Source organism: Monodon monoceros, unplaced genomic scaffold (genome assembly GCF_005190385.1).
Source record: "Monodon monoceros isolate NGI ecotype Baffin Bay Population unplaced genomic scaffold, NGI_Narwhal_1 Super_Scaffold_3, whole genome shotgun sequence".
Taxonomy (NCBI): domain Eukaryota; kingdom Metazoa; phylum Chordata; class Mammalia; order Artiodactyla; family Monodontidae; genus Monodon; species Monodon monoceros.
In genome coordinates, this window is record NW_021703780.1 from 43472635 (window position 1) to 43488206 (window position 15572).

Sequence of the window (15572 nt, forward strand, 5' to 3'; positions counted from 1 at the left end):
TTACTGTGGGGAGAATCAGAATTACGTTCTGCTAGGCAAAATAACTGTGAAGTATCCAATTAAATTCTGCTAGATCCAAGCTCTATAGAGTCCTTTCTTGACAAGCCAGGGCCTTTGTCGCCCAGTAAATGGAGTCTCTGTGTTCTGCATAGAGATATCCTATTGCCCCCTCAAAGGTCTTTTCTTTTTGGGCTGAAAAAGTAGTTGGCAAGATATTTTAAGCTCCATGGAAAGTATTCACACCTGACACTGCATCCCAGTTGTATTTGACGAGTGCTGCAGTATGAATCAAACTCTAAAGAAGGATAAATGTCATTCTGAGATCCAGCCACTGCTTAAGATTTCAACGCAAGGAAAACTCCAAGAACAATCCCCCACCACGACCACCACTAGATGAGCACTGCCATCCCGAAATCCTTTTCTGATCATTTCTGTCACATAAAGAGCTGCCACTGTGCGTCAGCATCACCTTCTTAAGATATCAGAGCATTATTTTCCAGTGTTTTCCATCATGGGCATTTAGAAAAAGGTGGGATCTACATCTTATCAGTAAAATAGTATTTGGACTTAATGATCTATAGCGAGGTGCAAACCCTTAGTCCAGGGCAAACAGACACAGAGCTGTACTGTGTGACCTATTACACAGCATGGAGTGAGTTGCTGACATCTGAAAATTAGGTTTCACATAAAAAGTGAGAGTTCCAAGTTCTTTGCAAAATAAGTAAAGGATTTGGCAACAGGGAGCACAGATCCCTATGGGACACTGATTATGGAGCCAAGTAGCCCCTGTGCCCTTGGAGGTGCGTGTGCTCCCACCAGCCCAGGGCCAGGATCCTGGCCGCCTGCCATCACAGCTGTGCGGTCAGGTCCCTATCCTCGTGGGGGCAGTGGGTGGGGGAGGTCCTTCCTGCTTCTGTGCTGCCCAGCAAGCCCTGGGGGCATCTAGGGTGGGCTATCAGTTCATGGGGATGTCAAGGAACAGGCAGGTTTAGGGAAGCTTGGCTACTAGAAATACGACTGGTGGTCACGGCAAATGCTGGAGAAGAACAATCCACAGAAATGACAGCGAAGGGGGTGGTAACGTCACCTTCTTGTTGAGGATCTTCCATCGTGCACTGGCATTGTCCAGGTCCCGCTCCAAGGCCTGGGTGCTGGTGCCCTTAGCGGCACTCTGAATGAGGCCTTGACCCAGCCAGTTCACATCCTGCTGTTTAACCTGCAAGGGTTCAATCTCTTCTTTTTGAAACACCTGCATTGGAAAGAACAATAATTATATGAATTATAGTACCTAACAGCCACCAAATATAAACATCTGTCCAATCATCAGGTATAGATTATTAGAAATAAAGATCATTTTTGTTGCCTATTCATGTGTTACAGCTGATTTACAAATATAATGAGAAAGCAAACTAAATATAAATTCACAATATTATCAAAACCATTCAGGTCAGAAAGAGAATGATAAATACCGTATGATATCACTTACATGTGGAATCTAAAATATGACACAAATGAACTTATCTACGAAGCAGAAACAGACTCACAGACATGGAGAACAGACCTGTGGGACTTCCCCGGTGGTGCAGTGGTTAAGAATCCACCTGCCAATGCAGGGCACACAGGTTCAATCCCTGGTCCGGGAAGATCCCACATGCCGTGGAGCAACTAAGCCCGTGCACCACAACTACTGAGCCTGCGCTCTAGAGCCCACAAGCCACAACTACTGAAGGCCATGCACCTAGGGCCCATGCTCCGCAACAAGAGAAGCCACTGCAAAGAGAAGCTCATGCACCGCAACAGAGAGTAGCCCCCTCTTGCCACAACTAGAGAAAGCCCGCGCGCAGCAACGAATACCCAATGCGACCAAAGATTAATTAATTAATTAATTTAAAAAAGAGAGAGAGAACAGACTTGTGGTTGCCAAGGTGGGGGGAGGATGCACTGGGAGTTTAGAGTTAGTAGATGCAAACTATTACGTATAGGATGGATAAACAAGTTCCCTTACTGTAGAGCACAGGGAACTATATTCAATATCCTGTGATAAACCATAATAGAAAAGAATAGAAAAAAGAATGTATGTATATGTATAACTGAGTCACTCTGCTGTACAGGAGAAATTAACACAACATTGTAAGTCAACTATACTTCAATTAAAAAAAAAAAAGAAGGTACAGAAAATGCTAAGGAGCAAAATGGTAACAAGGGCCCAAGATGAGGCTTCCTGGCAAGAATCCTTATAGGCCCTTCCAAGGATGCCAGCTGCTAACTGGCAAATGACATTTGAGACTCAAATTGGAAATGGAGGTCACTGACAAGAAGATGACGTGAGCCAGAGGGGCAAATACAGGGAAAGAAACAGAAAAAAGAGGTAGATGGGCACTGCAATAGTGTGGATTCCTACACGTCTAGCCCCTCAACGCCTGTCAAGATGCTGACGGGCTTGCAGGGTGCACGGAGGCCTCACCCCACGGATCTGATCACACAGAGCCGGCACAGCAACCCTGGTCACCCTCGGATCACTGCCTGCACTGTCAGCAGTTTTCCAGCGCTCTCCCTGCCAACTCTCCACCCCACCCAACTTACAGGTCCCGCTGCCCGTAACTGGCAAAAGATCTGATTAATGTATTAGGGTAAAATGCAAGTTCCACGAAAGCATAAACTTCTCTTTTCCTTATAGTCGTTCTATACCCTGGACCTACCACAGTACCTAGCTTGTAATATGGACCTGTTAATGATTTGTCAAATGAATATCAGTATAGAAAATTTTATTTATATCTTGGGGTATATGATGATAACCCCTCAACAGATAATACTGAGGGGGGTACAACAATTCTTTCACAGATAATACAAATGTTTTTAATATAGGGCTTGAAGGATGCTAGGAAGGCAAATAAATTAATTTAATTAAGGAAGGAAAGCTTCAGCTAGAGATTAAGGTAAGACAAGGTTTGGGGCGCTGAGTCATTATACTACAGGCCACTATATAAGTATATCAACAGTCCAAGTGAATGAACAGCTAAACAGAATATATGAAAACAATAAAAACAAATATCAAAATAGGACTTAAGAAAAAATTACAGGCACAGTATGGAAAATAATTTTGAAAGATGTAGAGGCTGCCAGAGACAAACTCCGCCGACTCTGGAGCAAGCCCAGCACACAGGATACTTCTGTGTTATAGAATGAATGAGTAAATTAAAGAACAGCAAACAAATAAATGATCATCTCTTCTAAAAGTCCCCTCTTAGCAAAAAGCCCAAACTTCTTCCACAGAAAATCCAGACAGTTTCCACACTGGCTAATTGTTTCTATATAACAATACTCAGTATAAAAAGTCAACTACACATAAACAAAGAATTATAGGAATTCCCCAAATCATTGGGAAAAAATTACCATATGTCTTTCATGATTTTTTAAAAAGCCATTAATTTACCTAATAAGTCAACAGAAACTTACAGGAAGATAGTGAAAACAGAATTTGGTGCTATGATCCTACTTCTTTTCTATACCACTTTCCAAGTTACTATTTCTAGGAACTAATAGCTGTAGATATGTTTTACTACTTACCAAAAAAAAGAGGGGGGAGGGAAACTGCTACATTTTTAATTCCAGGAACTTGTCTGATACATAAGGATGCAGGGGAAAGTTTTATTCTCCCTCACAGCTAATTTTCAGGGCAAAACAAAACAAAACAAAAACCTAATAAAAACGTTCCAGTAAATCGCCTTAACCCCTGGACTTGGCTTTAAAGAAATGAATTTCAGGGTTGCCTATCAGCGTAGTTCTGGGTGAGTCTGTGGTAATTTTCTCAAGTGCTAACAAAAATACACTAAGGGTTAAAAAAAGATAACTACTAAAGAATCTATATACTCCTAACAGTTTACTTTCTACAAATAAACTGCAAAATACAGTAAAAAAGAAAAAGTACTCTGCTAAGCTTTCAAACTAGCATGCCATTTAACGCAACCTCATGGAAAGGGCATCCCTGATTAGAGCAATTATTTCATAGACGGATAGTGTCCAAATTCCTTATCTCTCAGTAACAAAATACCTAGGAAGAGAGACTCTCCCCCCAATCTAACTCATGAGTACACAAACACAAGAGAAGCTTAAAATAAAATAAAATTACCTCTGAGGCAAAGTTTACCAGAAGAGCTTAGGAAAAGGACCAAAATAGCTGAACTTCAATCTAAGTGGGAAGAAAAAAATTACAGGCTTGGCAACCAACCTCTCCCTATTACAAGGCAGTACGCTTTACTTGCTTACCTCACTCACCACTTACCAAAAGTGAGGGGCTATACAAGTGAGGGGCAAAATACAGCACAATTACCTCTCTCCCCCATGCAGAGCTACTGAGAGAATATTTTCAGAAGGTGTAAAAAGTCCTCAATTTGAGGAGAGCACTTCTCAGACCATAACAATACTGTGTTGGTACCTTCCTAAGCCCGTTCGAGCTTAATAAATCCAATATAACTGCCCTTAAATGGCTGGGTCTTAAACCACAATTTGTGGAAAAGCCTAAGCCTAACATAAATTCACAGTGGAGGCATTCAAATGAAAGGGAAGAGCCACCGTCTCTACAACCAGGAGCAGGACTCCAAACAGCTGGGGATAATCACGCTCCTCAAAAACAGTCCCTAATTAATTTGTTGTTATGATCATATCAATATCTGTCATCTGGTAGGGTACTAGTCAAACCCCCCCCAAAGATAAGACCGGATTGACCATGATTGGAAACACCAGTGGCCACTTGACAACACTACCACAGACCTTGGGCATCACAGAGTTTCCCATCTCCGTTAATTACCTGAACTGAGTGAAAGCCATTACAGACAGGGTCCAAGGTTCCTGCCCGGGCCCTTGTTTTTCGGGCAGCGGCTTTCTTTCTTACTGCTCTGAATTTGGGGGAGCATTGCATAGGGATCGCCTCCATCTCCTGGGCAGAAAGGGGAGCCTCCATGTCCTCTTGAGATGCTACGCTGGATTCTTCCAAATCGTATCGTGTCAATAATGTCAGGTTTTCTACTAAACTTGCGCTACCCCCATCTACATCATTTCCCCCCAGATCTGTGTGAGGGAGAGGCAAATCCTCAGGAGAACCTCCCATAAATTCCCTACTTCGTGCTGTGCTTTGTAATTCTCCTGGTCCATATGTTTTTCCTTCTTCTCTGGGGTTAGAAATACACTTGTTTTCTCCCTCTCTTGGCAAAATGAATGGGTCAGCCTTAAGGGTGCTCTCTTTGACATCATTCTGCAGGCAGCAATTTTCACCACGGATTTCCCTTTGACCGTTGACACGTTTTGTTTCCTCTGGTGGAGAAACATCATGTAAAATCGTTTTGAAGTTGTCATCAAGGTGGGCGCTTCTGCATGAAAGCAAGGGGATTTTCTGTTCGCTGATGCAATTAACAGAAAAAAAGGGTCTATATTGCTCTGATATGTGAATATCTTCAGCAGAAGACAAGCTTCTAATTCGGGATGGGTCTCCAGGTAAAATGCCCTGTTTTTCTTCCCTCTCGGCTGGAGGACTGCATAACCCAGAGTCATCCTCCTCCGACGTGAGAGAATTACTACCCCCTCTGCACTTGCCAGCCTTGGTAACAGCATCTGACAGATCAGGAGGTTCAACAAAAGAGCTTTCACTTTTGTTTGCATAATCCATAAAATTGGCTGGGACGAACATTCGCCATGACCGTCTATGCTCTTTCTTTTCTGTGTGAGATTTGGCTTTGGGTAATCCTGTGCCTCGGATGATATCGCTATTTAGTTTGAGGGCATCAAAGATCATCTTTTCATCGAGTTTGTGAGTTTCACGGCCTCTCAGCTCAAATGCACTAGAAGAAGCAAGGGCACCATTGGAGCATAAGGAACTGACATCCAGTGTTCTGTGACTGTAGGGTAAAGTCCGATCTGTGAAATGCCTGGAAGACAGGCTCCCCTTGGAACCAGAGTCGATCTGCTCATTCAGCCTAACCGTGTCGTAGATGGAGCGCTGCGGGACGTAACAGTCCTCGATGTTGAGGTCCTCCTCTTCCTCACCCTTCCCTACACAGGGGGGATTCTGACGTAAACAGTCCGGTCTGCTCAGCGGCTTGCCCATTTTGGAGACAGTTAAAACAAATACTGCAGCTCTTGACACAGAAAGTGGGAAATAAGGCAACGCATCTTTCAGCAAAGCACACTTCTGAACAGAACTATAAAGTGTCTCCAGCCCAAGGACGCATCTCACATAACACACGTCATCATAGATGAGGTGTTTAAGGCCAGCAGCAGGGCACCGGTCTACTTTGCAACCCTCCCTTTACCTGGTGGTTTGAGAATGATTCTCAAAAATAAAGTGCATCATGAGCAGAGAACAGAAGTCTCCTTCCTCCTCCTACCCAGAAAGGCCCCCAGAGTTCCCTCTCATATACTCCAAAACACAGAAAAAAGAAAACAAATAATACACTTAACAGTGGCTCAAACACTTAGAACATTCCATTGTCGGTCCATTTCCCTTTTTATTCTAATTTTGCATCTGAGATTTCCAGGTTAAAATTTCCAAAGGAGCCAGCATCTTAACCGGCTGAATGTTAATTTCAGCAGTGCTCTGGTTAACTGTAATCCACTTAAAGACGGCCTGCAAAACTCCATCTCTTTTATAAATAAACCAAGGTTCAGAAACTTGAAAGACAAACCCAGGGACCATGGACTGTTCCAGTGAAGGCACAGAACAAGTCTTCAGAGAAAAATAAGTTAAGTCTAATGCGGTAAGAAAGTTCAAATTTTCTTTTACTCTTTTTGGGAGTAGCTATAAATAATCTTGATTCGAAAGGCAGTCTTTCTACCCATATTAAGCTTCTTCGAGACTATTCAGAATTATCCAAAGAGGAAAAAATAGGCTTTTGGGCGGCCAGGCCAGTACAATCCAGCGACTGTTTAAAGTAAACAGAAAGCACGGTGTACTATAAACTCCCCTTAAAAAAAAAAAAAAAAAAAAAAGCCATTTTCAAAGACTCTTATCTGATCCTCCTTAAGACGACGGATCCACCTGAGGCAACTGCAGCAGAGAAGAGCTCCGGGCTTCCTCTAAGGCTCGGGCTGCTGGGACCCCGCCGGCCTTGAAAGGCGCAGCTGGAGGCGGCGGGCGGGCGTCCCGAGCCCGGGCGCTCCCGGAGGCGCATCTGCCGCGCGCCCCTCGCCGCCGCGGGGCCCGGGCTCCCACTCCGCCGCTACGCGCTCCCGAGACCGGACTCCGTGGGCATATCCCCCGGACTCCGGCCCCGTCCGGCCGGGAGCCCTCGAGCCTTTGAGGGGGAGGTGCCCAGAGGCGGGCGGCTGCGAGGCAACCGCCTGGTGGTGACATCAGCGCGAACCAGACCCGGTCCTGGAGGCGCGGGGAGGGCGGCGCGGGTTCGCGTATCTGGTAACTGGGGAGGTGGGGGAGGGGCGAGCAGAGGCGGAACAGACAACAGGAGCCCCGCCGGGACTGCACCCCTGGGAATAGGAAACAGGGATAAGGGCTAACAGGTCCCCATCCTTCAGCTGAAACCATACTCCTGTGCGCTGCAGCTGCGGACTCTTAGACGTTTAGTGTCTGCAAATGCAGAGCGCGCATCACTTTCAAGTCGACTCTTGTGTCATTCTTTTTAAAACCCAAGTTCAAGTAGAACTGTTCTCCAGAGTCAATTATTCCTAAACTTCTTCGAGAAGAAGAATATGAATATTAGCGGACATGAATATTAGTCGTTACTAATAAGCATGCATTCCTCTTGAATTTGATGCAAGGCTCAGGCAAAGATCAAGGGCAGTTAAATGACTCTGGATATTTCATTAACAAAATCACACCCACTTTTTTTAATCTACTGAATAAACACTTTAAAAATACTGTTTGAAAATTAACTCAGCAAGCCAAACCTTAGCCTTTGGGTGTGTGTGTGGGGAAATTTCATAGATTCATTTAAATAAAGTAAAATCTATCCATTCCTTATCTTATGAAATAAGCAACCATGCCAGAGTAGCAGATAGAGGGCAGATTTTCTTTCCTCAATCTCACAAAATAATCATTTGAACATAAGTAAAACTGTGCTGGCCCCAAGTGAAGACAGTTCTATTAAAAACAACCCTATACTTTCTCTGATAACTTTACAGAAAAGATGTGGGATGGACCTTTTGTACCTTTCATAAGAAAATATTCCAAAATGATTTTTATAAACCTAAGAACTGAATCTTTGAAAAACAAAATCTATCCATAACTGGAACTCTACAGGTTACACACCCATTCAACAATTATTAGATACAACTCAGTATATGGCCATCATGAAGTTGGAAAAAATATCTATAGCCAACTAGAAGGGAATATATACATAATAAACAACCCATCAACATGATAATATCAATGCCCACTCTTCAGAGTCAAGAAGTGAAATACTGCAACAAGCACTTGATCCTGTCTAAGCACACAGGCTGTTGTGACATGTGGATCATAAGACAAAGAAAAACGTGCCCACAGTTACCACGTTTGAACAGTGGGTCATGCCCTAGGCTGGAATCAGCAGAAACTAAGGGTTTGACTGTCAGTTGCCACTACCTTCCCATATAAGCTATTTATTCATGGCTACATGAATAATAAAGTTTCCACAGAATGTGGACCAGGGCCTTTCTCTAAACAGAGATCCTCCCAGAACTTTTCATAAGAAAAAATGGCCCTAATTCCGCCCAACTTAGGCTCTAACTCTGGATCATTAGCACAATTCTATTCTAGTCTTCTTTTTGTAAAGCTAAGAACAGCAACCTCACATTTCAGGTGGATAGTACACTTTTAAAGCTACATAGACAATTCATTCATAAACTCAACCATTCATCAAACAGTGCCCACTATTATCAAACAGCACGGAGAGCCCTGGCAAAGTGCTGGTGCCCAGAGATGCAGCACCCCCGCCCCTTCATGGCTTATAGTAAAGTGGAGAATATGGATGAGAAAGTGAGCAGAGTACAGCTGGGAAGCAGGAAGTGCTATGGGAAAATGTCCTCTAGTTGATTATGTTTAAGGATGTGCCATTTATTTAATAATTGAATCCCTATTTTATTAAGCTGATTTCAACTAACTCTACAAAGGACGATCCTAATAGATTCTGATTCAAATTGAAATTTGTACTCTTAATATTACACTGGTATTGATGACAACAACTTGTATATTTATCTTTGTGACTTGGAATCAGATTCCAAAGATCTATCTGGATAACATAAAAGAACTCACATTTAGAGCAGAACTGGACTGGCTGAACTTTTCTTCCTAAATTTGGTTTATGCAGCTACTTTCAATGCTATGGTCTCTAAAGTTAGTAAAATCGAGATGTACTGAACTGTGTTAAATGCTAATCGTGATACCTAGCTCTCTCACATTTTCGTAAGAGAGAAATACATAATGAATAAAATGAGCAAGGTTTTTCTGAAAAGTAGTCAACAGTATTATTTCATACATACAGAAATCACAATGTTAAACTGGTCTCAAAACATAACTTCATGCAGCCTAATAGATGTGATTCAGTTAAAAAATCTTCTAAAGGCAGATTATTTTAGAAAAATACACAAATACTAATTGAATTATAAGCAAAACAGTATAATTTTCTCATTCTGTATTTCTAAAATTAAATTAAATCTTTTAAAAAGAAAAGTTCCTGAAAAATCTTACCACAAAGTACAATGATCCACATCATAGAAAAGGTAAAAGACTAATTTTACCAACTGAAACATGGAGTTTTTAGAGCTGAAAGGCTAGAGATATTAGGAAATTCAAGTGCAGTAAACGGACAATGTTTGTGAGTAAATGCACTATTATCCATAAAAACTGACCAAAGTATCTTCTGGCCCAGTTGCTCCTGAAATATGGATTAGAAGCCAAACAAGAGATGTGGTTTTTTTTTGCTGTGAGTACAAAACTAGGCCTTAGAAACAACAATTTCTATTATTCTTTCTAAAATAGATATGCCATTAGCTCAGGAAAATGGAAAGGAACCTGTGTTCTTAGTTTTAAACTGATAAACAGCTTCACATAAATGGGTCAAGGGTTTTCAAGGATAGTCATCAGATGAACATGCAGTAGCTATTTATTTCAGTGGAAAATAATTTATATTTGAAGGAAAATAGGATATTCAGACCCCAGGACAAAAGCAAACAAATTCAGAAACACTTAATAGGGTGACTGATCTTGATGGGAATTTATCTTGAATGTTAAGTAGGATCTGTAATATGCACTCCTCTTCTTCCTGGAAGTTACCATCACAGCATTTACCTACCCGAAGCTATTATTTAATGAATGATTACAGACCTAGAGAAACATTTAAAAAACATTAACCCATCAAATTTTCTTATCCAGAAACCAACGCATCATTTCGAAACAACAAAGCAAATTCCTCCCTCTCTGCTCCCATTTCTCACACACACACACACACACACACACACACACACACACACACACCCCTTTAAGCAACTTTCTATGAGAGTAAAATAAATTATGTAGATCTCCTTTTATCTAAGGAAGGCCCATGATAATGACAGGAGATGCTACAGCCTGGCGCTTTGTGTGTGCTGGTGGGTGTGTCTGGGCTGGGGGTGGCGGGGAGAACGACTTTAAAATGAAGATACAAATTTATCCAGTTAACAACAAAACCACCAAAAAATCTCCTGGTATAAAATCTCTGGCTGGAACTGCATTCAGAACAACCTACATGAACTCCTTGATCTTTTTTTTTTTAAACTGGAATATAGTTGAGTTACAATGTTGTGTTAGTTTTAGGTGCACAGCAAAGAAGTGATTCAGTTATATACATGTAACTGAATATATATAGTATATATATACCATTTATGACAAGATATTGAATATAGTTCCCTGTGCTATAGTAAGTCCTGTTGTTCATTTTATATAGTATAGTAGTATGTATCTGCTAATCCCAAACTCCTAACTTATCCCTCCCTCCCTCCTTTCTTCCCCTTTGGTAACCGTAAGTTTGTTTTCTACATCTAACTCCTGGATCTTAAATGAAGCCATAGGAGTTAAGAGGCCACATGACACTAAGAGCATGGCGTTAGTTAGAAGCAAACATGGAAAGAGCCCTCGTGCCACGTTCCCCACCAGGACAGCCTTTCGGAGTAGGAAGAAGGCCCCACTGGCTCTGCTGGTGTGTGTGGTGGGACCACGGAGTCTTACGAACCTTGCCATCACATCAGCGCCATCGTAGTGGCCTCATGCAGCCTCTGCTTTGGTGGGCCTTCTGTGTTGCCCAGCATAGGTGGTATTTTTTTCTTCCTAACATCTTAAAGCCACTCTGATATAGCTGACTGAATAATGTGACCTTCCTACAAAGCCCATGCATCAAAGTACAGTTTCTATAGTGAAAACACTGTCACCTTTAAAAATACCACAGGAAGGTGTTACGAAACCTCCCTGATAACACAGGCTCATTAACAAAAATCCAGTCAAGTAAGAATATTTCCCCAAGAAAAACCTCTTCTGCGACACCTTTACTGAATTTGCTCCTGTTTTTGACAAAAACAGAGAACAATTTGTCATTGACCTCTATGTAACAATACGGGCCACTGAGAAATCACTATTAAAGCATTCTTCGGACAGTTTAATTTTATCTCTAAAAATATGGTGACATTACAGAGGTTGTTGTAGGATCATTTAATAAATATCTTAAGAGGATACTTGGAAATTGATTTTTTTCAGCCATACCATTTAGGACTCAAACCTCCCGGCTTCCCCGGCTTCACGGCGCCTGGCATTCTAGTTCACCCAACATGCACAGGAGGATGCCTGGGTTCCACACTGCCTTCCCCTGGACCAGAGAACATTTATCACAGCACAATTACATGTGTTCCGGTCTCTGTCTCTGGTTTCAACTCGGCTTAAAAATTCCCTGCTTTTAGAAATCTTTGGTTCAGAGAGACTTGTACCAGTGATGTGTTCATTTGTGGGAACAAACCGAATGACAACTGGAGCAGCAACAGAGTGGCCAGAAAAAACAGTAAGCAGGCTGTGGGTAAGACTTTTTACCACGGCCTAGATGGAGCTGGGGAGGGTCATATATTTAGCTGGGATGTGACTGTATATGTTCGCTAAAACATCAAGTTTCTGTGCTCTTCACTGAAATGAAATCAGTTCAGTGTGGGGATAATTGGCTGTTGATGACATCATAGGAAGGGTGGCACCTATTCCTTGTATAGAGTTGGGATGTCTTTGAAAAATAAAATAGAAATGTGGAAACGTTAATATTACCTGATAATGTAGTTTAGATTTGAAGATAATCTTGAGCAGGAATCTTTAACAGGAGGTAGGGATGGGGGGACTTTTTCCTTTCTGCCTAGGAATTTATGACAGTGTACACAGAATTTAATGCAATAATACGGAAGTATAAGTAGAAAAACGGTACTCTGGGTTATCAACAGTAATAGAAAATACCTCAGTCTTTAGACATTTTAATCCAATGACTAATATTTAGAAGTAGGAAAACAATCCACATTGTTTAAAAACCTAGCTAAAGTAACATAAAGGGTAGTACCAATCTCTTTTCAGAAACTTCGAATAGCTTTCACTGACAGTGAATTAGGACTTTTGGTTCAGAACAGCATTTGTTTTCAATCATTATGTTTGTGTTGGTATTAAACATGAATTAATTTTATCCTGTCAAGGACATTAACTGCTGTTTCCTAGGTTAAGTTTAAGGGGGAAAAAAAAAAAGAATGGAACCCAAGAGGTCTGTCTTACCTAGTTTAAATAATCCATTATGCTCCCAGTGAATATAACGTACCCCTACTGAGTAACTGCGTAACAGCTATGAAGCTCCAGAAAGACTCTGAAGGCAGCTTATTCTATAGTATGAAAACCTGTCATAAGATTTTACCCATGACATTAGGTTAAACAAAAGCTACCAGGTAGAGTCATGTCAAACTGCATTTCGAAGTCTGTAATGAAAATACACCCAGTACTTCGGTGCTTTTCTGTTTCATTTTTAGAAACTATAAAATAGCAAAATACTAGTTTTTTACTCAATACAAATTATTCCACTTAAAGCAATTTTTAAAATCTTCCTAAAATATTATGTTAAAACTAATGTCCATGGGCTTCCCTGGTGGCGCAGTGGTTGAGAGTCCGCCTGCCGATGCAGGGGACACGGGTTCGTGCCCCGGTCCGGGAAGATCCCACATGCCGCGGAGCGGCTGGGCCCGTGAGCCATGGCCGCTGAGCCTGCGCATCCGGAGCCTGTGCTCCGCAACGGGAGAGGCCACAACAGTGAGAGGCCCTCGTACCACAAACAAAACAAAACAAAACAAAACTAATGTCCAACCAAAGCTTAATCTCCAACAAAAACTAAGTGAAGATCTGAATTGAGATAATTTACAACTTCAATCAAGAAAGACATAATCACTAAGACAAGGAAATGTTTGGTGCTGGTGGTAACTGTCATTATCCTCATCACAACAGCTAGAGATCCATTTCTAAGACAACACACACACACATTCACCTCCTGTTATCATAGTGGCTGGCTTTACAGAACACGTTCCTTAAGTGAGTGTTCCTGGTGTTCTGGGTTAAAATAAACAATGGCTGATTGACAGATGAATGGATAAAAAAGATTTGGTACATATATACAAAGGAATATTACTCAGCCATAAAACAGAAGGAAATAATGCCATTTGCAGCAACATGAATGGACCTAGAGATTGTCATATTGAGTGAAGTCAGACAGAGAAAGACAAATATCATATGATATTGCTTTTATGCAGAATCTAAAAAAAAATACAAATGAACTTATTTACAAAACAGAAAGAGACTCACAGACATAGAAAACAAACTTATGGTTACCAAAGGGGAAAGGTGGAGGGGGGGGAGAGAGAAATTAGGAACTTGCGATTAACAAATACACACTAATATATATAAAATAGATAAACAAAAAGGACCTCTGTATAGCGCAGGGAACTATACTCAGTATTATATAATAACCTATAAGGGAAAAGAATCTGAAAGAGAATATATATATATATATATATATATATATATATATATATATACACACACACACACATATATACATATATATATAAAACTGAATCACTGTGCTGTACACCTGAAACAAACACAATATTGTAAATCAACTATACTTCAATTTTAAAAAATCAGAAAAACAAACAAACCAACAACAATGGCTGGTTACTCAGGCCACCCAAATCAGTCTCCAGCAAAGATGATTTGAAAATTTCCCAGAGAAGTGTAAGATGTACAACGTGATGAATAAAGTTGACCAAAACACTGCATTATAGCCACCAAAACATCCAGGCTCTGACACTTACTACCCGTGGGACCTTGGGAAAGTCACTTCCCCTCCCTGAGTCTCTGCTTCCTTACAGTAAGATGGGGATAATGATGGTACCCAGTTCTCAGGACTGTCAAAAGAATTAAAGACAGTCTAGAGTCATGCTTGCCACACACTAAGCCCACAATAAATGTTAACTGTTGTAACTGTTAGTTTTTAGAACATACACTGGCAAACACACACACAGAGAAAACAGAATCAGTGATTGTGTAAGCATCTTTATTTACCATAATATTCTTATTGTTTTTTACCTATGGCACTGGCATATACCAAATGCAGATGACTGTCTGCTTGGAAACTTTCATTTCAGTCACTGGGTCTCAAGACACTGAAGCTATGTCATGATATTCTTTATTACTGAATTTCATTAAAATCAGTCAACTCCTTAAAAAGTAATGAGAAAACACATAGACACAGCACGCCAAGTGGCTTATTTTAGAAGACATGATCACTTTGTTTTTCTTCACAGTCAAATAAAGCAATCTGTGTAACCATGAACAGTAATGATGCTTATTTAGTGCTTTTCAGTTTGCAAAATAATTTCAAAGCAACGCGTGAGCGAGCCCCTCCTATCCCTTGCTTTTGCTTCCTTTCCGAAGACCTCTCCACAAGCAGAGCCATGTTTTTCACTGTCCTCATGCCTGGGGACCCAAAGAGGGGGCGTGGACAAAGCAGCAGCACCGATATTATTACTTTTGCTCATTTTCCTATAAGTAGTTGAAGCAGTGAAGAGAGATAAAGGCCTGCTCTCTTTTTCTAAACAAAGTCACAGAAAACCCAAAGAAATGATAACGTTTCACAAAAGCATGCTCAACTTTCATCAGTACAAAGACCACCTGATCACTGTCATGGAAGTGTTCAAGCTTTGTCAGGTCCCGTCCCACAGAAAATTCCAGAGACTCACACCTAAGCACCCCCCTACCCCCTGTCTTCCAAGCAGCAACTGTCACAGAACTTTGTTTTTCTAACAGACAGTTCTCTTATATGAAATCTTTATTTTGCAAACCACAGTGTGAAAGTGTGACCGAGCAATGAAGTTAAATCAACAGTGAGGCAGCTTCCCTCTCCTTCCAGAATCAAGACCCAAATACAGAACCGCAGGTTCTTAATCCCTGAAGAAACTGGGCTTCAAAGGCACTCTATAAACAGCAAACAACCATAATATAACAAAGAAGAAAAAGAAGCTACTTTGAAGTTACTTTTCAAACTTCAGTCACC

General features: G+C 41.2%; 1 protein-coding gene across 17 annotated transcripts in view; it reads right to left on the minus strand.

The window, feature by feature from the left end:
- The window catches only part of DST (dystonin), a 497869-nt gene that overhangs the window by 82432 nt on the left and 399865 nt on the right, over positions 1-15572 (minus strand). For all 17 annotated transcript variants that reach the window (XM_029242504.1, XM_029242501.1, XM_029242518.1 and 14 more), the window contains one exon: positions 1088-1249. In XM_029242504.1, coding sequence (XP_029098337.1) covers positions 1088-1249 — 162 coding nt within the window. The remainder of the gene's footprint in view (positions 1-1087; positions 1250-15572) is intronic.